Below are 21,199 nucleotides of genomic sequence, written 5' to 3'. Positions count from 1 at the left end.
CCTTTTTATAGTCCATACGGATGTAGGCTTGGGTACATGTATCATCAATCCGAAGCCTGGCCGGTAGAGCAGAAAGCACTACCTCCCCAATTTTATGTAGCAAGTGTCACGACCGGGACTCGATTCCACACCAACCAGAGCTTGAATCTGGTGCTCTTAACCGGTCGGCCACAACATGCCAACATATCATTTTACTAGGAAGAAGCAATATTGTTTCAGTTTTGGTTAAGGACAAAGAGTGTCATGACCAAGACTCAAACCCACACTCTGCTATCAAGAAACACCAAAGCTTGAGTCCGGTGCTCTTGTCCGCTAGGCCACGTTGTGCTAGGCCTTTGGGTTAGGTATTTTGAGAAGCCCTGATTTGGGACTTGGGGAGTTGTGGCTGACTGGATAAGAGCATTGAACTCGAGCTCTGGTGTTTCTGTTCAACAGAGTGTTGGTTCGAGTCCCAGTCGTGACACTTGTGTTCCTGAGCAAGACTCTTAATTATAATTACCCCAGGGGTAAATGGGTATCTGTGTGGGCAGAGATGGTTCATAGATTGATTTAGCTTAGTGCGCTACATATTTGGCAACACAGGCTGTATACTCCCAGGGAGCTAAAAATGGCTAAGGAATGAGTTAAATGGCCCAGTGACCAGGGGTACTAATGTTGGAATGCTTTGAGAGGCCCTTGGGGTGTATTATGTGCTATATAAAAACCTACTATTATTATTTCTATTATTTGAATTGTTGCAGTTGATTTGTTGGGTCTGCTGAAGTGGAAGAGTGATCGGAGTAACCTTCAGGCCAATCTGGAAAAACTCATGAAGGTTGACGGAGAGGAAGTTGTTAAGGTACATGTAACGCATCAAATCAAACATTTCACAGTTAATTTGTTGCATTTTTTATATTAATATCATTCATTTCTTTTCATTTTGTTCTGGCTGTTAACCCATGGAATACTAACGATCCTCAAAGCTAAAGTAGTAGTCCCAGCCGATTTCCTACCTTTCGCCCAGGTAGTAGTTAAAAAGCAGGACAGTTCTTTTCAGAACTGAGAAGTCTCCCGAAAAATAAAAAAAATCTACTCCACAGTACATGTACAGTAGAATATATAGGAAGACGGTTCTCTAAAGAATAAAAGCTCTACCTGGCAAGTCGACACACACATGGTGTAACCGCAAACCAAACATTAGACTTGTGGACAAGTCGTTTATAGTCCCACGCGGTGAGATAGTCGAGTTGCAGCAGTGCTGTCCCTTCAAACTGCTGGTTGCGCGACTACTGCGCGCTGCCCGACTTCTACTGTAGAAGTCGGCAACAAGCAGTTTGCGCGAGAGCAGTGACAACTCGACTGTCTCACCGCGTGGGACCATTACCGACTTGTCCACAGTTGTAACCAAACATTTATACCTCACCATGCAATGCCTCAAATCCCAGATTGTCATATTTATAGGGCTAAACTTGTTTTTCCGGTCAGCAGGCACCCTATTAAATTGTATTACTATTGGGGTTTTATATCCCTTGTTGTTTCACTACAGTTTCTACAAGATACTCTGGATGCATTGTTCAACATCCTGACGGAGAGTCCTCAATCTAATGAGTACGATGAACCTGTCTTCAACGCATTGGTAAGTCATGAATGGATAGTTCTTCAGAAGAGTTGACTGGTTAGAAGACTGTTCTACATAAAAGTAGTGGCTTCCTATTGAGTGCTCATATCTGGAGAATGCATTACGTGGCTGTGTGATGTAAACACAGTAAGAAGTGTTTAAACATAGGCGTGGAACGCAAGCTTACGTGTAGCATTAATTTACCCGTAACGCACTCACTACATACATGACATACATTGTACCAGTACTGACACATGACTGAATATAAAAACTATTAGCGCACGCATGTATGCATAATGGTGACAGAAATTATACATTTTCAGAATTGTTTTATAGATTTTCCATCATTATTACAATTTTTCATCATTATTGCACTTTTAACAAAAGGACTGATAAGTTTGGGAATAAAAGAGTAGAGCCTTGCGATAAAGGACCTCACCCTCGGCTTGGTTCTTTATTGCACAGCCACGACCCTGCCGGTTTTAAACGGCCTTTTTATACCTCTTCGCCAACTTATTTTATTCCCTTTGTACATCAGTGGTTTTGGTAGTATGATGGGCTCATGAAGTCATGCAGGACCCTGTCGGTTTTAAACAGCCTTTTTAGACCTCTTCGTCTACTTTTTTATTCCCTTTGTACATCAGTGGTTCTGGCAGTATGATGGGCTCATGAAATCATGCATGAGTACTGTGCATTCAATTTGAGTAATAATGGAACTACCTGTAGGTATTTGATGTGAGGTGAAGCAGCTTTGAGGAATTGTTGTGCACAACTGGATTGCTTGGCAGGGTGAAAATTTGATTGTTTTTCCTTTTCAGATTTTCATAATCGGATTGATAGCAGACCGTAAATATCAACAGTTCCGACCAGTTCTTGACGCTTATGTGCAAGAGCACTACAGTGTAACTTTTGCTGACATGTAAGTACTAACAGTTCAAAGTAGTGATGTTTAAAGGCAGTGGACACTATTGTAATTACTCAAAATAATTATTAGCATAAAGCATTACTTAGTAACAAGTAATGGGGAGAGGTTGATAGTATAAAACATTGTGAGAAACGACTCCCTCTGAAGTGACGTAGTTTTCGAGAAAGAAGTAATTTTCCACTAGTTTGATTTTGAGACCTCAAGTTTAGAATTAGAGGTCTGGAATTCAAGCATTTGAAAGCACACAACTTCGTGTGACAAGGGTGTGTTTTCTTTCATTATTATCTCTCAACTTCGACGACCGATTGAGCTCAAATTTTCACTTGTTGGTCATTTTATGTATATGTTTATATACACCAAGTGAGAAGACTGGTCTTTGACAATTACCAATAGTGTCCACTGTCTTTAAGGCCACTGTAAACGCACAATTCTTTGGTAAAGTTCCCTGAATATAAAACAATCTTTCCTTGTTCTGATGAGCAAACTTTAAAATCTCTCTTATTATGGAAACCTTTTCTGTCTTGTTACTATGTAAAATGTTATTCTAAATATCTCCTTGATTGTTGTACAAAATCTTACTCATTGCAAGAGGCAAGTATTGGCAGCTCTTCCAGAGAAGTACCCTTGTTATTACATGTACATGTAGGTTTCCTCAGGCTTGCAAGCTACAGTGATTAAAGACATTTGGCACTATCGGTAATTGTCGAAGACTAGCCTTCCCAGTTGGTGTATCTCTACGTTTGCATAAAATAATAAACCTGTGAAACTTTGAGCTCAATCAGTCATCGAAGTTGTGAGATAATAATATGAAAACCCTTGTCACTGGAAGTTGTGTACTTTCAGATGCTTGATTTCGAGACCTCAAATTCTAAATCTGAGGTCTCAAAATCAAATTCGTGGAAAATTACTTCTTTCTCAAAAACTACATTACTAAAGAGGGAGCCGTTTCTTACAATGTTTTATATTATCAACCTCTCCCCAATACTCATTACCAAGAAAGGTTTTATGCTAATTATTATTTTGAGTAATTACCAATAGTGTCCATTGCCTTTAAGTTCACAGCCTTTAGGTATTTTGCTTCAGCCGCGCCACTCATCTGGAACTCTCTACCACTTAATCTTCGATCTTGTCTTTGTACCGCAAAATTCAAGTCTCTTCTCAAACTTATCTTATGTCACAGGTTTTCAATGACTAATTTTATTGTGTCTGTTTTTTCTTTGTGTTTTGTTTTTGGTTTTACTGATGTGTGCATTACAAGTCTTATTATTATTATTATTATTATCTTCAAGTACGCACTAATCCTCCAATCAGATTGGCAGAATGGAGTGGTGATAAAAACCTATATTGCACGGCTAATATCACTACCATGCATCTTGTGTGTTCTATGTCACGCGCCAAGTTTGCTTGAAGATAAATTTGTTATCACACGCGCGCTCGTGGAAATACGGAAAATATAGCGCGTCTGGGTCCCATATCCAACTCGGCCTTCGGCCTCGTTGGATATGGGACGCAGAAGCGCTATATTTTTCCGTATTCCACTGACTCGCGCTTGTGTGATAACTTATATTATTAATACTTATTAGGAATCCTTGGTTTAATTACCAGAAGTATATAACAATGGTCTGTTGAGTAACTTTATCTGTGTTTGATTACTAATGTTCATTTTCTGTTTACGCTTTACAGTAAGTTGATGCGGGTGTTTAAGAACTATCTTGACAACGCCGGGGAGAAGGGGATGCAGGATCAGCTCTTGAAGGCACTCAAGGCAATGGAGTACATCTTCAGGTTCATCTTGAGATCACGGACTCTCTTCACTGGGTAAGAAGTAATAATAATATTGTATGTGCAATGTATTTTGTTACGTTTGACCAACTCACAAGGTTAAACCCCATAAGTTGGTACGCACGGCAGACTAATAAAACAATGGAGTTACCAAAACAGTTAAAGAAAGGGAAAACAAGCAACTGACAAAGGCAACAGTTGAAACATTCTGTGTACAGTAACAATTAATTGAGTAATTTATTTACAAAATCAAAGCTTACAAAGGGTGATGACAAAATGAAGTTAGATATAGCATAAATCCAGGCATAATTCGTAAATGAACTTAATCAGTATACATGTAATAAAGTAAGATTCGGCAAAATATCAATGAAATTAGAATACTTAAAAGAAATACCAGTTTTTGTGCTCAATCGACCCAGGAGTGCCCGGGAATGGGGGAACCGGCGCTCACCACCGGTAGGTAGCCTTCGGTAGTACGGTACATGTAGAACATCACAGTTAAGGTAGTCCAAGACCCACAGTTCTACGCCCAAAGAATTCCTGTCCAGGGGTGGATTTCACAAAGGTAGTCCTAACTTAGGACTAGTCCTAGGCAATGCTAAGAGATAGGACCAAAGGATCCTAAGTTAGGATGAGTTACTGGTCCTAACTTAGGACCAGTCCTATCTCTTAGCAATGCCTAGGACTAGTCCTAAGTTAGGACTACCTTTGTGAAATCCACCCCTGGTATATTACTGAAAGCTTAGGCAATGGGTCAGCTGGGGCGCTGAAAAGGCCTCTTCTTAAACTGCTGATGGCCTTAGTTGTTATCAAAGGCACTGGAGTCATATATATGTTTTATTTTGGTGTCATATTAGATTGCATGGTCACAACACAGGCAGGAATCAATTTGAGGCTTTACTGAAAGATGTCTTCCTCTCACTCAAGTGGCTTATGGCTTACACGTTGGACAATGTACTACTATGTCAGGTAAAATAGCAAACGATGAAGTTCGCTTCATTGTCTTACTTCACGCGAAATGCTTCACTTTTTTCCCCCTTCATGATGGCTGTGATTGTGTAGTGCTGTATGATTTAAAGACAGTGGGCACTATTCTTAATTGTCAAAGACCCGTCTTCTCACTTGGTGTATCTCAACATATACAGAAAATAACCAACCTGTGAAAATTTGAGCTAAATCGGTCGTCGAAGTTGCGAGATAATAATGGAAGAAAAAACACTCTTGTCACACGGAGTTGTGTGCTTTCTGATACTTAATGTCGAGACCTCAAGTTCTAAATCTGAGGTCTCAAAATCAAATTCATGGCAAATTACTTCTTTCTCAAGAACTACTCAACTTCAGAGGGAGCCATTTCTCACAATGTTTTATACTATCAACCTCTCCCGTTTACTCGTCACCAAGTAAGGTTTTATGCTAATTATTAGTTTGAGAAATTACCAATAGTGTCCACTGCCTTTAATAGAAGAAGTTATTGGTTTGATGTCCGTCTCAAGGACACAGGTATAGTGACATGGATTTAAAGGATTTGGGTATTTTAAAACACAATGTCCACAGATTTACATTAAACTTACACCGTTTGAAGATAATGATGGTATAAAGCGTACCTTAAAAGATTAGTTGCTGAGGTGCTGTAGTTTTTGAGAAATGAGTAAAACAATGTCATAAAAAACTGTTTTTACATGCTAAAATACTGAGACGAAAATTACTTTCATGACATTGTTTTACTAATTTCTCAAAAACCACAGCACCTCAGCAAGTAATATTTTCAGGGAAGGTTTCTATTGTCGTTAACGTCAAACTGTGTAAGTTTAGTGTAAATCTGTAGACATTATGTTTTTTGTCCTACAAAAAGTACATAGACCCTTTAAACCCACACTTAGATGATAAGACAGTCAGGGTCAAATTTAATGACTCTGCTTACTGCTGAATGCTTTGCTGTAAGCGAAATATTTCCTGGTAAGTGGTAAGCATTGCCATGAAATTAGGCCATGAAATTGAGTTGATTTCGGAGACGACTCGCCCAAGGCACGCCATAGATTGAGAAATAAATAACCAGGAAAAGCAATTTCAGAAATGTTCTACTTTTTTATTTGCAGGGGGCAGCGATGAAATATCTACCATCAGTACTGACGGACACGCTTGAAATGCTCGAGCCTAAGGAGTTGGCCATTCTGGTCAAGGAGTTCTTGGTCAGTCTCCCTCCTGACCGACTGGTCAAACAGAAGATGGACTGCATCAAGGACATTGTGCGTGGAGAACTCTTTAGACGGCGAGGTAATTGAGTTGTTTTAAATTATTTTAATTTTTATGGGCTACAATCAACTATTTTGGGGCTTAAACAGGGTTAACTCCCTTTACAGTCCATACGGATGTTGGTTGTTGTTTCATCCATCAGATAGCCTGGCTGGTAGAGCAGAAATCACTACCTCCCTAATGCACCATCTTGAAAACTACCCGATATGAAAGTTCTTGATTTTGGGACGAACATGCTCTCAACTATTTTAGAACATTACAACCCTACTGCTAATGTATCAGCTCATTTCTTGTGACGACTACCAAGGCAGTGACAATTTGAGGCACAACTATGCATGAAAGAGTAGATAGGTTATTGCAGTGTTGATTTCTGAGACCCTATCATTTAGCACCTTTAAAGGGTTTACAAGGTGCTACGGCGCATACAGCAGCCACAGCCAGGAACACCCTGGCAAACCCCTTCACTCTTCGATAAGTGTATTGGGTTCTTTTACATGCGTTTCACAACACATGGGACCAACAGCTTAACGTCCCATCCGTAGGAAGAAGCAATGGTTAAGTGTCTTGCTTAAGTGTCACGGCTGGGGATTCGAACCCACAGTCTGGTGATCAGAAACACCAGAGTTTGAATTTGGTGCTCTTAACCGAATTACAACTTCTACTGTCGATGAAATAAAACAAGAGTGGGTGACAAAAATTCAATTTTTAGCAAAACAAGCTAATTTTTTGGATCTCATGGAAAACAAAAACTCCAACATCACGTGGAAATCGGGGCTTGGAGTCTTTAAAGAAGCTCTCTTTGTGGTCTTTGCTATCAGACGTTTTTCTCTAACCTCCAATAATTGATTTTCTCCTGTACCAGATTGCAGAGCTGTGCTTTTACCCATGACAACAATGTTTCTTAAAAAGCTCCTGACCAAGAAAGAAGACATGAGACAAGTGTCCGAGGTCCTCAGTGAAATTCTGGATACACTGTGGAGGAAAGACATTGTAAGTCTGAAAATTGTTTCTTTCTCTCAACTCTACAATGTTGTGGTGTATAAACTCTCCTTGAAATTTGTCAGTGTCTCTACGTGTAACATAAATCCCAAAACACACAGATTCATGACCATGATCATTGTCCTGTGTTTGTTATAGTCAACTAATGTGATTGTCATGGTCGATTCATGTGTTTGTCATTGTCATTTTCCTGTACATGTATTTATCTAGTCAGGTCCTGTGTTTGTCATTATCATTGCCTGTCATTTTCTGTTTTTGTCATTGTCATTTCCCTGTGTTATCATTGTCCTTTGTTTGTTATAGTCAACTAATGTGATTGTCATGGTCGATTCATGTGTTTGTCATTGTCATTTTCCTGTACATGTATTTATCTAGTCAGGTCCTGTGTTTATCATTATCATTGCCTGTCATTTTCTGTTTTTGTCATTGTCATTTCCCTGTGTTAGCCATGGTTTTTTTTCTTTGTTTGTTATGGTAATTTTCTGTGTTTATCATGTTCGTTTATTTGTTTGTAAATGTCATTTTCTGTGTTTGTCATGGTCATTTGATGTGTTATTTTTGTCTGCTCACAGCCTGTGCAACTGTTATAAAGATGTGACTTTCTTTGTCATTCAGGGGCCGACCCATGGCGATATCTCTGAGGTGATGCACTCGTTACTAAGGACAGTCATTCAGTCAGTTATCTTCATGTACATGGACAATGACGAGACCCTTATCGTAAGTAACTTATACACACACCTCTTCCTCTCCACTTGGTATACAAATGTTCATTTGTCAAGCTGTGACTACATGTTACCATAGTTACTCTATCGAGATCTCTCTATACTCAACACTGTACGTTCTAACTCTACTTTTGAAAAGGAACCAGGGACAGGTTTTTAGCGACCCCCATTACGAGAAAGCTCCATCTGACAACTAACACCTGTTATCTCCGTTTAATTTCTTCTCCCATAATTGATCTTGTTTGGATCATGCACGAACTGCTGACTGCCCCAGGCAGAGTTGATGCTCATCCATTAAAGATAGTGGACACTACTGGTAATTGTCAAAGACTAGTCTTCACAGTTGGTGTACATGTATCTCAACGTATGCATGAAATAACAAACCTGTGAAAATTTGAGCTCAATTGTGCGTCGAAGTTGCAAGATTCTAGTGAAAGAAAAAACACCCTTGTTACATGAAGTTGTGTGCTTTCAGATCCTCAATTTCGAGACCTCAAATTCTAAATCTGAGGTCTTGAATTCAAATTCGTGGAAAAATACTTCTTTCCAGACAACTACTTCACTTAAAGGGTATATGTACTTTTTCCTAACAAAAAATACAATGTCCACAGATTTACACTAAACTTACACAGTTTGAAGACTATGATAGTAGAAAGCTTCCCTTGAAATTTTACTTTTAATACTGAGGTGCTGTAGTTTTTGAGAAATGAGTAAAAGTAATAATTTTCGTCTCAGTTTTAGCATGTAAAAACGTATTAACCAGTTATGCTATGGTTTTGGTATAATGTCATAACTGGTTAAGGGGATTTTACATGCTAAAATAATTTTGGTCTCATGAGACCAAAATTATTTTGTGACTTGTTTTACTCATTTCTCAAAAACTACACAACCTTAGTTAGTAATATTTGAAGGGAAGCTTTCCACTATCATTATCTTCAAACCCTGTAAGTTTAATGGAAATCTGTGGACATTTTGAAAAAGTACCCGATTCCTTTAAGAGGGAACCATTTCTCACAATGTTTTATACCGTCAACCTCTCCCCGTTACTTGTTGCTATTGTTTTGAGTAATTACCAATAGTGTCCACTGCCTTTAAGTTTAATGACCAAAGTAATTCAATGTAAACAGACCCAATGATGGATATTATTATTGTGAAATGCGCCATATAAACTAACTAGTATTATTTTCTCCAGGGGAGGTTTGTGAGCAGCATGATCTCCATCTTGCATCAGATGACGGAGTACCACTACCAGGAGTACATCAACGCCTTCCCAACCAGGACGGACCTCTTGGACTTTCTGATGGAGATCTTCATGGTCTTCAGAGATCTCATCTCCAAGAATCTCTACCCTAATGACTGGGCCACCATGATTGTCCAACAGAACAGGTAACTTAACTTAACTTAGCTTAATTGGATTTATAAAGCGCTTCAACTCTGTTTCAAAGCGCTGTACATGTACATTACAAAAACATTAAAATGCAGGATAAAAACATGAGCAGAATAGCCATATGGTTTAAAAATACACAACAGGTACATTGTGTTGCTTCAATGGGGTGTCGTGGCTGAGTGGTCTAGTTCACTGGACTCAAGCTCTGCTGTTGTCAGCAACAGAGTGTGGGTATAAATCCCGGTCATGACACTTGTGCCCTTGAGCAAGGCACTTATCCATAATTGCTTTGTAAAATGTTGGGAAAGTATTGCAATCTGCTCTACCAGTCAGGCTCCTAGTTAACTGTGGGCGATATCGATTTATTTTATTCACGATATATCACTGATAATATTATACAAATATTGACTGCTTCGAGTGCTATGGTTAAAACTATGACTCCCGAGGTGATCCCCGGAGCGTTCTATTTTCCCGAGGCGAAGCCGAGGGAAAATAGAACGCTCCGGGGATCACCGAGGGAGTCATAGTTTTTAACTATTGCACGAGTAAAAGCAGTCAATATTTGTTTTATAACACCCCAAACATTTCTAAATACTGTACTATTATTATTAAGTTACAGACCTGAATGCTACAATCCACGGGCGACGCGAATACAGATTGCAAACACTTTTACTTACTGTGTTGCATGTATGTGTCGTGCAATCCGAAATGGTTACAGACTATTAATTTAGCATCCTCGTACACGCAACGGACGTCCGGGTACTGCACGCCGTGTGCTAGTCTGTCGGACTAGTGCACGGCGCCGTGTGCTAGTCTTCGGACTAGCGCATGGCAAACCGACGCACTATCACACGGCCGTCGTCTAGCAAAACTAAGACATGTCATGTGACGCGCTCTAAACCAATGAGCAGGCAGAATACTTGCAAGGGGTGTTATAAATTGCGATATTTGATATAATCGTGATTAACTAAATTTGACATCATCATTCTTCAAACTCCCAGTGAAAGTTGTAAAAGAGACAGTCACAGCATAAGAGAGGTGTTCTAATGACCTATTCTTCTCGTCTTACTCCAAACCTATGGGGTGCAAGATGTCTCAGCTAGGAAATACATCGCGATATTGCGATATTAAACCGATATCGCGATATATCGCGATATATCGATATTACGATTAAAACCAGATCGATCCGATATCGAAATCGTTTCCAAATTAGTATCGCGATATTCGATAATATCGTGATATCGCCCAAGCTTACTCCTAGTGGATGTTACCCATGCCTACATCCTTACAGACCAAAGGGGGTAACCCTGTTTTTAATGTGCCCCTTGTGGCAGGTGATTTGGGTTGATAACCCAAATCAGTTGAGTGTAGCCCTCACCTTGAAGTGGCTGTCCGGTCGCTGTGATGGTAGGCAATTTCTTCATTAAATAAACAAATCTCTGCAAATACCTGCATCAAATTTTGTTTGGCCAAATTGTACTCGTGCAACATGTGCAATCAGTTAAAATTTGATGGTTATTTTCCAGTCTTATTTACAAGTACCTGTATCTTTAGTTGTATACATGTAAGTTAATGTTTGGCAATGTTTGGTGGAGAAGACTGAAGTCCAGTGTAAATCACGTACAAGATTACCTGCTGTAAAATTGTCTGATTTTTTAAGGTTATTAATTAAATATGTATGTACATGTATATGGAGATTTGATCTTGGCCAAATGTCATAAAGCTGTTGAGCATAAATTTGGTGCTTAAACATTAATCTACTTTGCAAAATTAGAGGAAATCATTCACAACAATATATACATTACATGGTATATCGGCTGGTAAATCATTTCTGCTGAGCAAGATAAAACTAATCTTATTCTTACCTCTTCTTACACAGTGTGATTCTGTTTGCCATGAAGCAATATGCACGCGTCCTTCAGCGTTCGTTTGTCCGCATCGACGACTTTGAGTTTCAACTCTGGAATAACTTCTTCCATCTGGCTGTGGCCTTTGTGACTCAGGAATCTCTGCAGCTGGAAAACTTCAGCCCAGCGAAACGAAACAAGATCTTAGAAAGGTTTGCCTAAGCTTAATCCTTCGGTAATCCCATCCGAATCCCAACTGCACCAACTGGGCCCAATTTCATGGCTTTGCTTACTGTAAGCTAAGAATTGGTGCTCAAGAAAGCAGGGAATTCTGCGCAACAATAAAATTACACAGGTCAGCAAGGGATGTTTGCTTGTGCATGTGCTTACTCCACGTTACTAAGCATTCTATGCATACACAGCTAAATGCAGAAATTCGGTGCTTGCACAGTAAGCGGAGACTGGTGACCACAAGCGAAGAATTTACGCGGTAAGCAGAGCCATGAAACTTGGCCCAGATCAACCCAGTATTGCATAGGCTGTCATGTTTGGGTTCTTGCTGTTAGAACTCTCTTCAATTTTCATCATCGGCATTGAACTTGTCCTGTAATAATGATCAGTGCATATATAGCGCTCTTTCTACATGCATCCCAAAACACTTATTTTTTTCTATCAACAGCTATGTTTATTATAAGATGCATTTGTATAGCACCTTGTATGGGTGTACAATGTTATTCGACTCAAGTTGCAGCCAGCCATACCAGAAATATTGGGGCAAATCAGAAGTGGACCATAAAATAGGAACTGAAGTGTAGGAGTTACTCACAAATTGCTAGTTATTTTTCACTCCAAAGCTAGGAGCTTTGTCAGGCTGGCAACCGTGTTCAATGCTTAGCTGCCTTTTATAGATTGATTGAATATGACGTCACCTTTCAAATATCTGCCTTACAACATGGCGTCTTTGCGCGTGTGGGTGCGTGTGTGCGTGCATGTGCCTAAGAAATCAAACCGGTAATGCTGCGCGCTTCATTGATGTACGCGATTGGACGCACATACGGTTTGCCCTCCAAGATGGCGACTTTAATAGCCAAAAAGGGGTTATTCATCATGGTCTATATCTTTTTTGTTTAACTGTCTCTGCAGTAGTTATGTAGGTCTTGCTTTGTACAAGAAACACTTCCTACCTGTATAAGTATTCTTTTCCCCTCAAATCACACCATGTACCTTTTTCTTACATGTCTTAGATACGGTGACATGCGCCGAGAGGTTGGTTTTGAGATCATCCGCACCATGTGGAACTACCTGGGTAAGAACAAGATCCGTTTCATCCCGGAGATGACCGGGCCATTCTTGGAGGTTACCCTGGTACCAGAGGCGGAGCTACGGAAGGCCACGCTGCCGATCTTCTTTGACATGATGCAGTGTGAATGTAATGTCAGAGGAAACTTCAAGGAGGTAAGTTTAACTTCTCCAGATGTTTGATGGGATACTGTAGATAGAGACCATATCACAAATACTCGGTACGTGCATCTAGGCGTTAATTGAGGTGCATCATTCTGCATTTGAATGCTAGCTAGATCAGCATGCACCTAAGTCTACGCCTAACATGCGTGTACCGAGTATTTGCGATACGGTCTATGTGCCCTTTGTTTTGGCTAAACCGCCCTCTATTGAAATCTTGTGCTTGTGTCGGGCATGGGCATGATGATACAGTAGATGTTAAGCAAGTCCCATTCTAGCCCGAACATCTGACGTCACACTCGAGACTTGTGAATTATGCCAAAAACCTGCCTTGAGCCTACATGTACTTCAATCTCTTTCCAAAAATACCTTAGACCTCGTATTCATTTAACATGGATATTCACAGTAAAATTCTATGTACATTGATACATATATACATATAAAAACAACGGTGTACATGTACAAGTACATTATGCTCACTGCTGCATGCAGAGGGCCGGAAGGACAGCTTACAAACATCACCACGTACCAATCAAAACACAGGTATGGAAAGTTTATGTCACTGCACGTTTATCCAATGAAATCATTTTATCCAATGAAATCACTGGTCCTGTAAATGGTAAACCAGTCTAGGTCCTTTTCCATTATTTTTATCTTCAATTACAGCAGTTTTGGTGCCACTGTCTTCTAAAAGGACTTTTTTAGAACGGGCTCTCAATAAATATATCTTGGTTCTCCTTTTCTCAGTTTGAACGCGAGATCATCAGTCAATTGGACGTTCTTGTGGAAGGAGGTCACGGGGATGAACTTTACGTGGATCTGTTTGGACAGATGTGAGTAGCAAAAGTTGTGTAATACAAAACTCACTTTGAATTAGGTTTGAGAATCCAGAACAATGTGGCCTGTATTTTAACAAAATAAGCTTGATGTATAAACTGTTCACAAAACTCCCAATAGCACCATGACGGTTTTCGTTGTGTTCTAGTAAACATGATCAGCAAACATAATAGTAAAAGGGTATTTATGTAGCGTCTTATGCCAGGCCTCAAGGGGCTGAACACATAATAAAAATATATATTATTGTAAAAAGCTAAACTACTGTTAATATAGAAACAGCAGTTTAAAAAAAACACTAGAAAATGAAAAATTTAAGCTAAACAAAACCACAAGGAGCAACAAGTATTTTGAAAAGTTGAACTAAAAACTACAACAAGTAGTAAATTATGTCGTCTCATTATAATCGTAATTTTCATTCCTCTCTTATAGTATCGGTGAGTACTGCACCCAGCATCCGAATCTGTTGGGCACTGAGGGAATGACATTTGTCAAGTTAATAAGAGACCTAATGGGAAGGCTCCTAGACTACAGGGACATCATCCATGAGGAGAGCAAAGAGAACAGGATGAGCTGTACTGTCAATCTGTTGGTGAGTCAAAAAGGGACCAATTATTGAGCATTGAGGAACCCCACAACACTGTTAATCTTGTCAATGAAAAGAAGTACATACCACTTGTACTTTAGTATTTTTGTGGATTAAAGTTTAAAAGGGTTAGTATAAGTAAATCTTCAAAACACCACAATCAATTTCAACCTCTAAATGGAGAGATAAGCGGGCCAAGTGTCAAGCCCTGTGGAACACCAGTTTCTAGAAGAGAAAGTTAGACCTAGAACACGGTACTCCGCAAAAGGACCGAGCTGAAGGACCGAGCTGAAGGGGAGGTCCTCTAACCTATGGCGTTGCCGTCTTTATATCACACGTTTAAACACCCCCTTGTGACGTGCTCTCCACCAATAGGGAATAGCAAAGTTGTGTGGGGTATTTATGAATATAGGTTGAAAGACTCAAAAGTCTATTTCCAGGATACAACAATCAATTTAAGCGTGCCAGGTATTGAGCCTTGTGGCACACCGTATTCTAGACAGAAAACAACAGTAAGGCCAAGACCACGGTGCTCAATCAAAAGTTTATTTCCAAGACTCAACAATCAATGACCTCGCCAAAAAGGGCTAAGTGGGCCAACTACAGTTGTATTTGGCCTTGCGGCACACCATATTCTAGAACAGAAAACGACAGTGAGACCAAGCACCTGGTGCACAAAAAAAGAACCCCAAACAATCCTTTTTTTCTTTTCTCAGAATTTCTACAAGGACATTGACAGGCAGGACATGTACGTTCGTTATCTGTACAAACTTTGCGATCTCCACTTAGAGTGTGATAACTACACAGAGGCTGGCTTTGCACTACAGCTACATGCAGACAGACTTCAAGTAAGAAAAATCAGTTTCACACTTAAAGACACTGGACACTCAGCACTCTTGGTTATTGTCAAAGACCAGTCTCCTCAATTAGTGTATCTCAACACATGCATAAAATAACAAAACTGTGAAAATTTTGAGCTCAATCGGTAATCAAAGTGGTAATCAATGTTGGCCTAACGGGCCCCCCAAAATAGGGTAGGGAGGTAGTGACTTTTTCTTCTTTCTTCCCCCCCCCCCTCCTCCAAGCAACAAAAATGAGATGTTTTCTAATTGTTTAAGCCGGTAGTAAATTTATAACAAAAGAAAAAAAGGCTACACACAACAAAAAGAATATTTTTAACCTTTTGATAGCATTTATTTTATTTTTATGTCTTTAATAGATTTTAACCATTAAATTTCTTCCCTTGAAAAAATTAAAAAAACCAGGGTGGGCCATATTCTTTTAGGGTAGGTCAGGTTACACCAACATAATATATATCTTTTCATGCCTAAGGGTAAAAACAGAAAGACAATGCTATAGATATAAAGAATTTCGTTACATTTGTGTTTTAAACACAATGGTGTTATTCTCTTGCAGTGGTCTGAAAGACCCTTGTTGACACACAGCGATAAATACCCAGAAGCGCAGACAGAGAGACAGCTGAAGGAGTTACTGTATTATGACATCATAGACTTCTTCGACAAGGGCAAGGTACATCATCCACTTGATTTGATTTGATTTGAGTTATAGAGCTATGTCATCATGATAAAAACATTAATCAATCAATATAACAATTTTTTTACGTTCACATGGTGGCATCATCCTAAAAGCTGAGGCTTGTGGTGGATGTGCCCGTACAACAAAACAGGATAACAACACTAAGTAGACAAGTAAATAAATACTAACTGTTACGGTATATAACTACACCATGGTTAAAGCCATTATACACTTTCGGTAAACAGTATTGTCCAAGTCCCACACTTCGTGTACCACAACTTATATATAAAATAACAATCCTGTGGAAATTTAGGCTCAATCGGACATCGGAGTCGGGAGAAAATAACGGGAAAACCCACTCCTGTTTTCGCGCGTTTCGCCGTGTCATGACATGTGTTTATAACAAATCCGTTATTCTCGTTAACGAGAATTTATATTGTTTTACCGTTTTCTCAAAAAGTAAAGCATTTCATGGACTAATATTTCAAGAGAAGTCTTTCACCATTACCTTCTGTAAACCCTGTAAATTATTTGTAAATCTGTGAACTTTTTTTTTTTTTCCCTGTACTGAAAGGGTCCAATGGCTTTAAACAAGGTCGCTAGAACAGAACGTGTATATGAAGTAGACAAAGGGACGAATAATTACATGTATACAAACAACATGATTGAATTATGATCTGTCACTAAATAAACGCTCCAGGTGCGCTCTTCATTTGGAGGGAAGGTGCACAGTGCAATTAATACTTGGTGAGAGTAAGATTTTCTTCTTTGCAAAACCCCTTTAAGATGGTTGTTGATCTAGGCAGTTCTTAAAGTAGGTATGACTTTTTGGCTGTTATGGGTTAACTGTATGATGTGTTCTCCGGTGCTGCATACCCTTAAAGACACTGGACACCTTTGGTAATTGTTAAAGACAAGGCATCTCACTTGGTGTATCTCAACATATGCACAAAATAACAAACCTGTCAACTTTTGAATGCAATTGGTCGTTGAAGTTGCGAAAAATCAATGGAAGAAAAAAACATCCTTGTCGCACAAGTTGTGTGCTGTCAGATGCTTGATTTCAAGACCTCAGCTGAGGACTCAAAATCAATTCAAATATTTAAGTGAGAAATTACTTCTTTCTCAAGAAACTATGTTAATTCAGAGGAAGCAATTTCTCATAATGTTTTATACTATCAACTGATCAACAACTCTCCATTGCTTGTTACCAAGTAAATTTTATATAGTGATATATGAACTGCCATTTGCCTGGTGGTCAGGATTTTGAGTAATGTCGGAGCCTTTTATACTTGTGTTAAATCACCTAATAAATACTTGTTACTGTTTACCAGATGTGGGAAAAAGGAATCCTGATGTGCAAAGAGCTTCAGATTCAGTACGAGAAGGAACTGTTTGACTACATCCAACTCAGCGAACTGCTGGTGAGTTTTTCTTTAACCATGCAGGGATGAGATTGTTCAGACTTTTGGTTGAATTCAGACTTTTTATGTCGGCCTGGTTAAGAAAATCAGACAATTTTTTTTCCCACACATAAAGAAATTCTGCTCATTGGTCTACTTCTCTAGTGCTGTCGATACTGTTTCCAAACCCTCCTTAGAATCTATAACCCCAGGGGTTACCAAATGGTAGAAATGCCATCATTTCAACATACCTTTGAATTTGTATCCAAGTCTCAGACTTTTTCGTTAGTAATGATTCTTACCCCTGACCATGATTCTCTTATGATGTAACAACGAAAGTTGGCCAAGCAGACTATTGTATCATGCTCTAATGCATCAGACTCAAGATCTTGCCCCAATTTCATGCCGCTGCTTACAATGAAATTCTGCACTTAGCGCAAAACATTTTCTTGCTGAAAATCAGACAATTTTTTTTCCAACACATAAAGAAATTCTGCTCATTGGTCTACTTCTCTAGTGCTGTCGATACTGTTTCCAAACCCTCCTTAGAATCTATAACCCCAGGGGTTACCAAATGGTAGAAATGCCATCATTTCAACATACCTTTGAATTTGTATCCAAGTCTCAGACTTTTTCGTTAGTAATGATTCTTACCCCTGACCATGATTCTCTTATGATGTAACAACGAAAGTTGTTGTGCCCAAGCAGACTATTGTATCATGCTCTAATGCATCAGACTCAAGATCTTGCCCCAATTTCATGCGGCTGCTTACAATGAAATTCTGCACTTAGCGCAAAACATTTTCTTGCTGAAATGGCACCCATATGTTTATCATATTCCAGTAAGACATACATGTACATAGCACAAGCTCTCTATTTTGCTTCGTCAGCACTCTATAGTGTTTGGTCGTGAGCCAGACTTCTTGATGCCGTAAAATTGACCCCTTGTGACAAAGTCATCGGGGTCCTCTGTGGTCTGGGTAGGGTGTAAATTGTCTTATGCTTAGCACTTACTGGGGAAGATAATAGGTTTTTAATTATAACCCTTGCCAGATAACACAGAAGGGGAACATCTCTGCCATGACCTGTATATAAGGAAGTAAACAGTTGTAAACATGACTTGCCAAAAAGATGTATTCTCGTTTGATGTATCTAAAGAATAGAATAATTTTTTAACCCCATTAGTATTGCTATCAGTGCCCTCCCTTGCTCAATTGACCTCCCCAGAAAATTTCACAGGAGACTGTCACACTAAGTGTGGAAGTGTCGTGGCCGAGCGGTTAAGAGCACTGGATTCAAACTCTGGTGTTTCTGATCAGTAGAGTGTGGGTTCGAATCCCCAGCCATGACACTTGTGCAAGACACAACCATTGCTTCGTCCTTCGGATGGGTTGTAAAGCCGTTGGTCCCATGTGTTTTGTAACGCATGTAAAAGAACCAAGTGCACTTATCGAAAAGAGGAAAAGAGAAGGGTTTTGCCTCAGTGTTCCTGGTCCGACCAGCAGCAAATTGCGCCACAGCATCAAAATTAGGTTTCATAATTTAAACGTAGTCCCACATTGGCAGGAAATACTGTATGTTACAGCGCCAGGAGCGTCACTTAGTGACGGACATGTGCGCTATATAAGAAGTCACAATTATTATTATTATTATTATTATTATTATTATTATTATTATTATTATTATTAAGCCAACAGTACAAAAAAAGTCGGGGGGGGGGGGGGGGTTACACACTTATCAATATAAACCACAAGGGCTTACACACTTACACAATGTAATACAATCTGTACAAACAGAAAACAAACCATGCACCCAATGCTAGCCTAAAATATATGGTACTTTGTTGCTTTCTGTGGTACCAGTGTCTAGGAGGGTTTTTAAAATGAATGTACCATCTTGGAGGCAATATGTACATATGTACCTCATCAAGTTATCAAGTATGACCGTATTGTCATTGTGTTTTATATGGTCTGTTATTTTAGCAAAGAATGGCTCATTTATATGACAAGATAATGAGGATTCCGCGGCCAGCACCGGAGTACTTCAAAGTGATGTACATCGGTCATGGGTTCCCATCATTCCTCAGGGTAAGTACCTTAAAAATCTGAATTTTTTCCCAAACGTTTCCAGCTCAATCCTGATGTAATAATTTGATTGGGGATAAAGAAAATTATTTTTATTTTACCATGAAACTTCTATAAAACGGACCAAGTATGGATCCCTTAAGTACCTCAAGTCCTTCAAATTGTCTTCACCTCCCACCCCCTCAGATTCAGCTCATTATTTATGTTATAGTTGGATCAGGGATAAAGATAATTGGGTTTTTTTCACGGTGAAACTTAATAAAAAATGGACCAAGTAAGTATGGATCCCTTGAGTACCTCTATTCTCTCTTAAAAAAAATCTCTGTTGAAGCAAACTAGTCAAATTCATTTTCATACTTTTTGTGATGTCTTATCAATCTTTGTAACAAGTAGGCTTTCGTATAAAAAGTACACAGTTTCTTTTTTAGTTTATTACCAAAGTATGACCTACATTTGATGTGTTTTGCAAAAGTGTGATGCAGCAAGGCCGTATTAACTCTTAGTACTACATGTACCAACGGTTCTTTTCAGAACCACCCCAACTCATTAGAGATAGTCATTACATGGTGTTACCGCAAACCTTTCTATATCGTATTTCCACCATGCAAAGTTTCAAATCCTACTTTGTTTGACTGACTTGACGAAACGAACCAAAACAAACAAACAAACACACAAACAAACAAACAAACAAACAAACATACGCACACAGGAACATCCCAACAAACAGACACACAAACACTGGGGGACAACATGAAACCGATTGTCAACAGATTATCCGTTTGTTTTTTTCAGAACAAAGTGTTCATCTACAGAGGCAAGGAGTATGAGAGACTCGCTGACTTTGTAGCCCAGTTGCAGCAGCAGTTCCCCAATGCTTCCATGATGAATAAGACCACACCACCAGACAATGAGCAGCTAATGTCCAAACAGCAAAGTATCCTTGTCAATGTTAGATAATGTACTCTTATATTTGTCAGGTTAAATTTGATGAGTTTCAATTTCGCTTCTGAGCCATTTCTTATGACAGAAACTTCTGACAATATTCTGCAAAACATTCCGAAGTCCGAAAACCTTTTTTTTTTTTTTTGGGGGGGGGGGCTTACATTTATTCTCAATGAAACCCTAACTCAATGCAATACATGTATGTGGAGTCGGTTTGTGTATTGCAAAGAGGGCCACTTAACTTTAAACAATTTTGGGGATAAACACTTTTATAGCTCTAAAATTTGCATCGAGATAAAGCATGCTGTTTTTGGTGTTACCTTACCCTCACACTGATGTGTGTTAGCACTTTATACTGAGTACTTTCCCGAGTTCTGTGAGAAAAAAATCACAGGCGTGGTACTCAGGTGGTATTTTGAACCAACAACCCTTGCCATTCTAGAGCAGATGACTAACCAGCTAGACCCCAAGATTTCCCAGTAGCTAGAGGCAGTTGGACTTGTTTTCTTTAACCATTTACTTCAGTTCTTCAAGTTGTTCCAGTCCAGCCACTGCGGGAAGACAAGAGGGAATTTAACGGGAAAACAATATGTGATCAGATTTTAAGGTAAGAGCTCCACAGACCAATGTATACAGGCAAATATTCTATGATTTTGTTCAGGTTCTATGGCATGTTTTTTTTAAAAGAATTTCCTAGATAGATTTGATAGACGATACTTTTTAAAATAAAAAAACATACAACAACAGGAAAATGTCATGCACAATGCACAAAATACATGTACATGTAACATGTTCTTTTTGCTTAAAGTCCGATTCGAAGGATAACGCACTTATTATTATT

At 39.1% G+C, this 21,199-nt stretch overlaps 1 protein-coding gene across 2 annotated transcripts in view; it reads left to right on the top strand.

The window, feature by feature from the left end:
* LOC139940932 (dedicator of cytokinesis protein 1-like) overlaps positions 1-21,199 on the top strand; it is a 74,855-nt gene that overhangs the window by 31,131 nt on the left and 22,525 nt on the right. For both annotated transcript variants that reach the window (XM_071937334.1, XM_071937333.1), the window contains exons 20-38: positions 741-838; positions 1,526-1,615; positions 2,416-2,516; positions 4,206-4,340; positions 5,162-5,273; positions 6,401-6,578; positions 7,420-7,547; positions 8,172-8,273; positions 9,471-9,664; positions 11,545-11,724; positions 12,757-12,967; positions 13,721-13,806; positions 14,240-14,399; positions 15,110-15,241; positions 15,810-15,923; positions 17,264-17,353; positions 19,315-19,419; positions 20,209-20,350; positions 20,884-20,965. In XM_071937334.1, the coding sequence (XP_071793435.1) occupies positions 741-838; positions 1,526-1,615; positions 2,416-2,516; positions 4,206-4,340; positions 5,162-5,273; positions 6,401-6,578; positions 7,420-7,547; positions 8,172-8,273; positions 9,471-9,664; positions 11,545-11,724; positions 12,757-12,967; positions 13,721-13,806; positions 14,240-14,399; positions 15,110-15,241; positions 15,810-15,923; positions 17,264-17,353; positions 19,315-19,419; positions 20,209-20,350; positions 20,884-20,965 (2,440 nt within the window). The remainder of the gene's footprint in view (positions 1-740; positions 839-1,525; positions 1,616-2,415; positions 2,517-4,205; positions 4,341-5,161; positions 5,274-6,400; positions 6,579-7,419; positions 7,548-8,171; positions 8,274-9,470; positions 9,665-11,544; positions 11,725-12,756; positions 12,968-13,720; positions 13,807-14,239; positions 14,400-15,109; positions 15,242-15,809; positions 15,924-17,263; positions 17,354-19,314; positions 19,420-20,208; positions 20,351-20,883; positions 20,966-21,199) is intronic.

The sequence above is a fragment of the Asterias amurensis genome, chromosome 8 (assembly GCF_032118995.1).
Source record: "Asterias amurensis chromosome 8, ASM3211899v1".
Classification (NCBI taxonomy): domain Eukaryota; kingdom Metazoa; phylum Echinodermata; class Asteroidea; order Forcipulatida; family Asteriidae; genus Asterias; species Asterias amurensis.
This window is presented reverse-complemented; position numbering and strand designations above follow the sequence as displayed.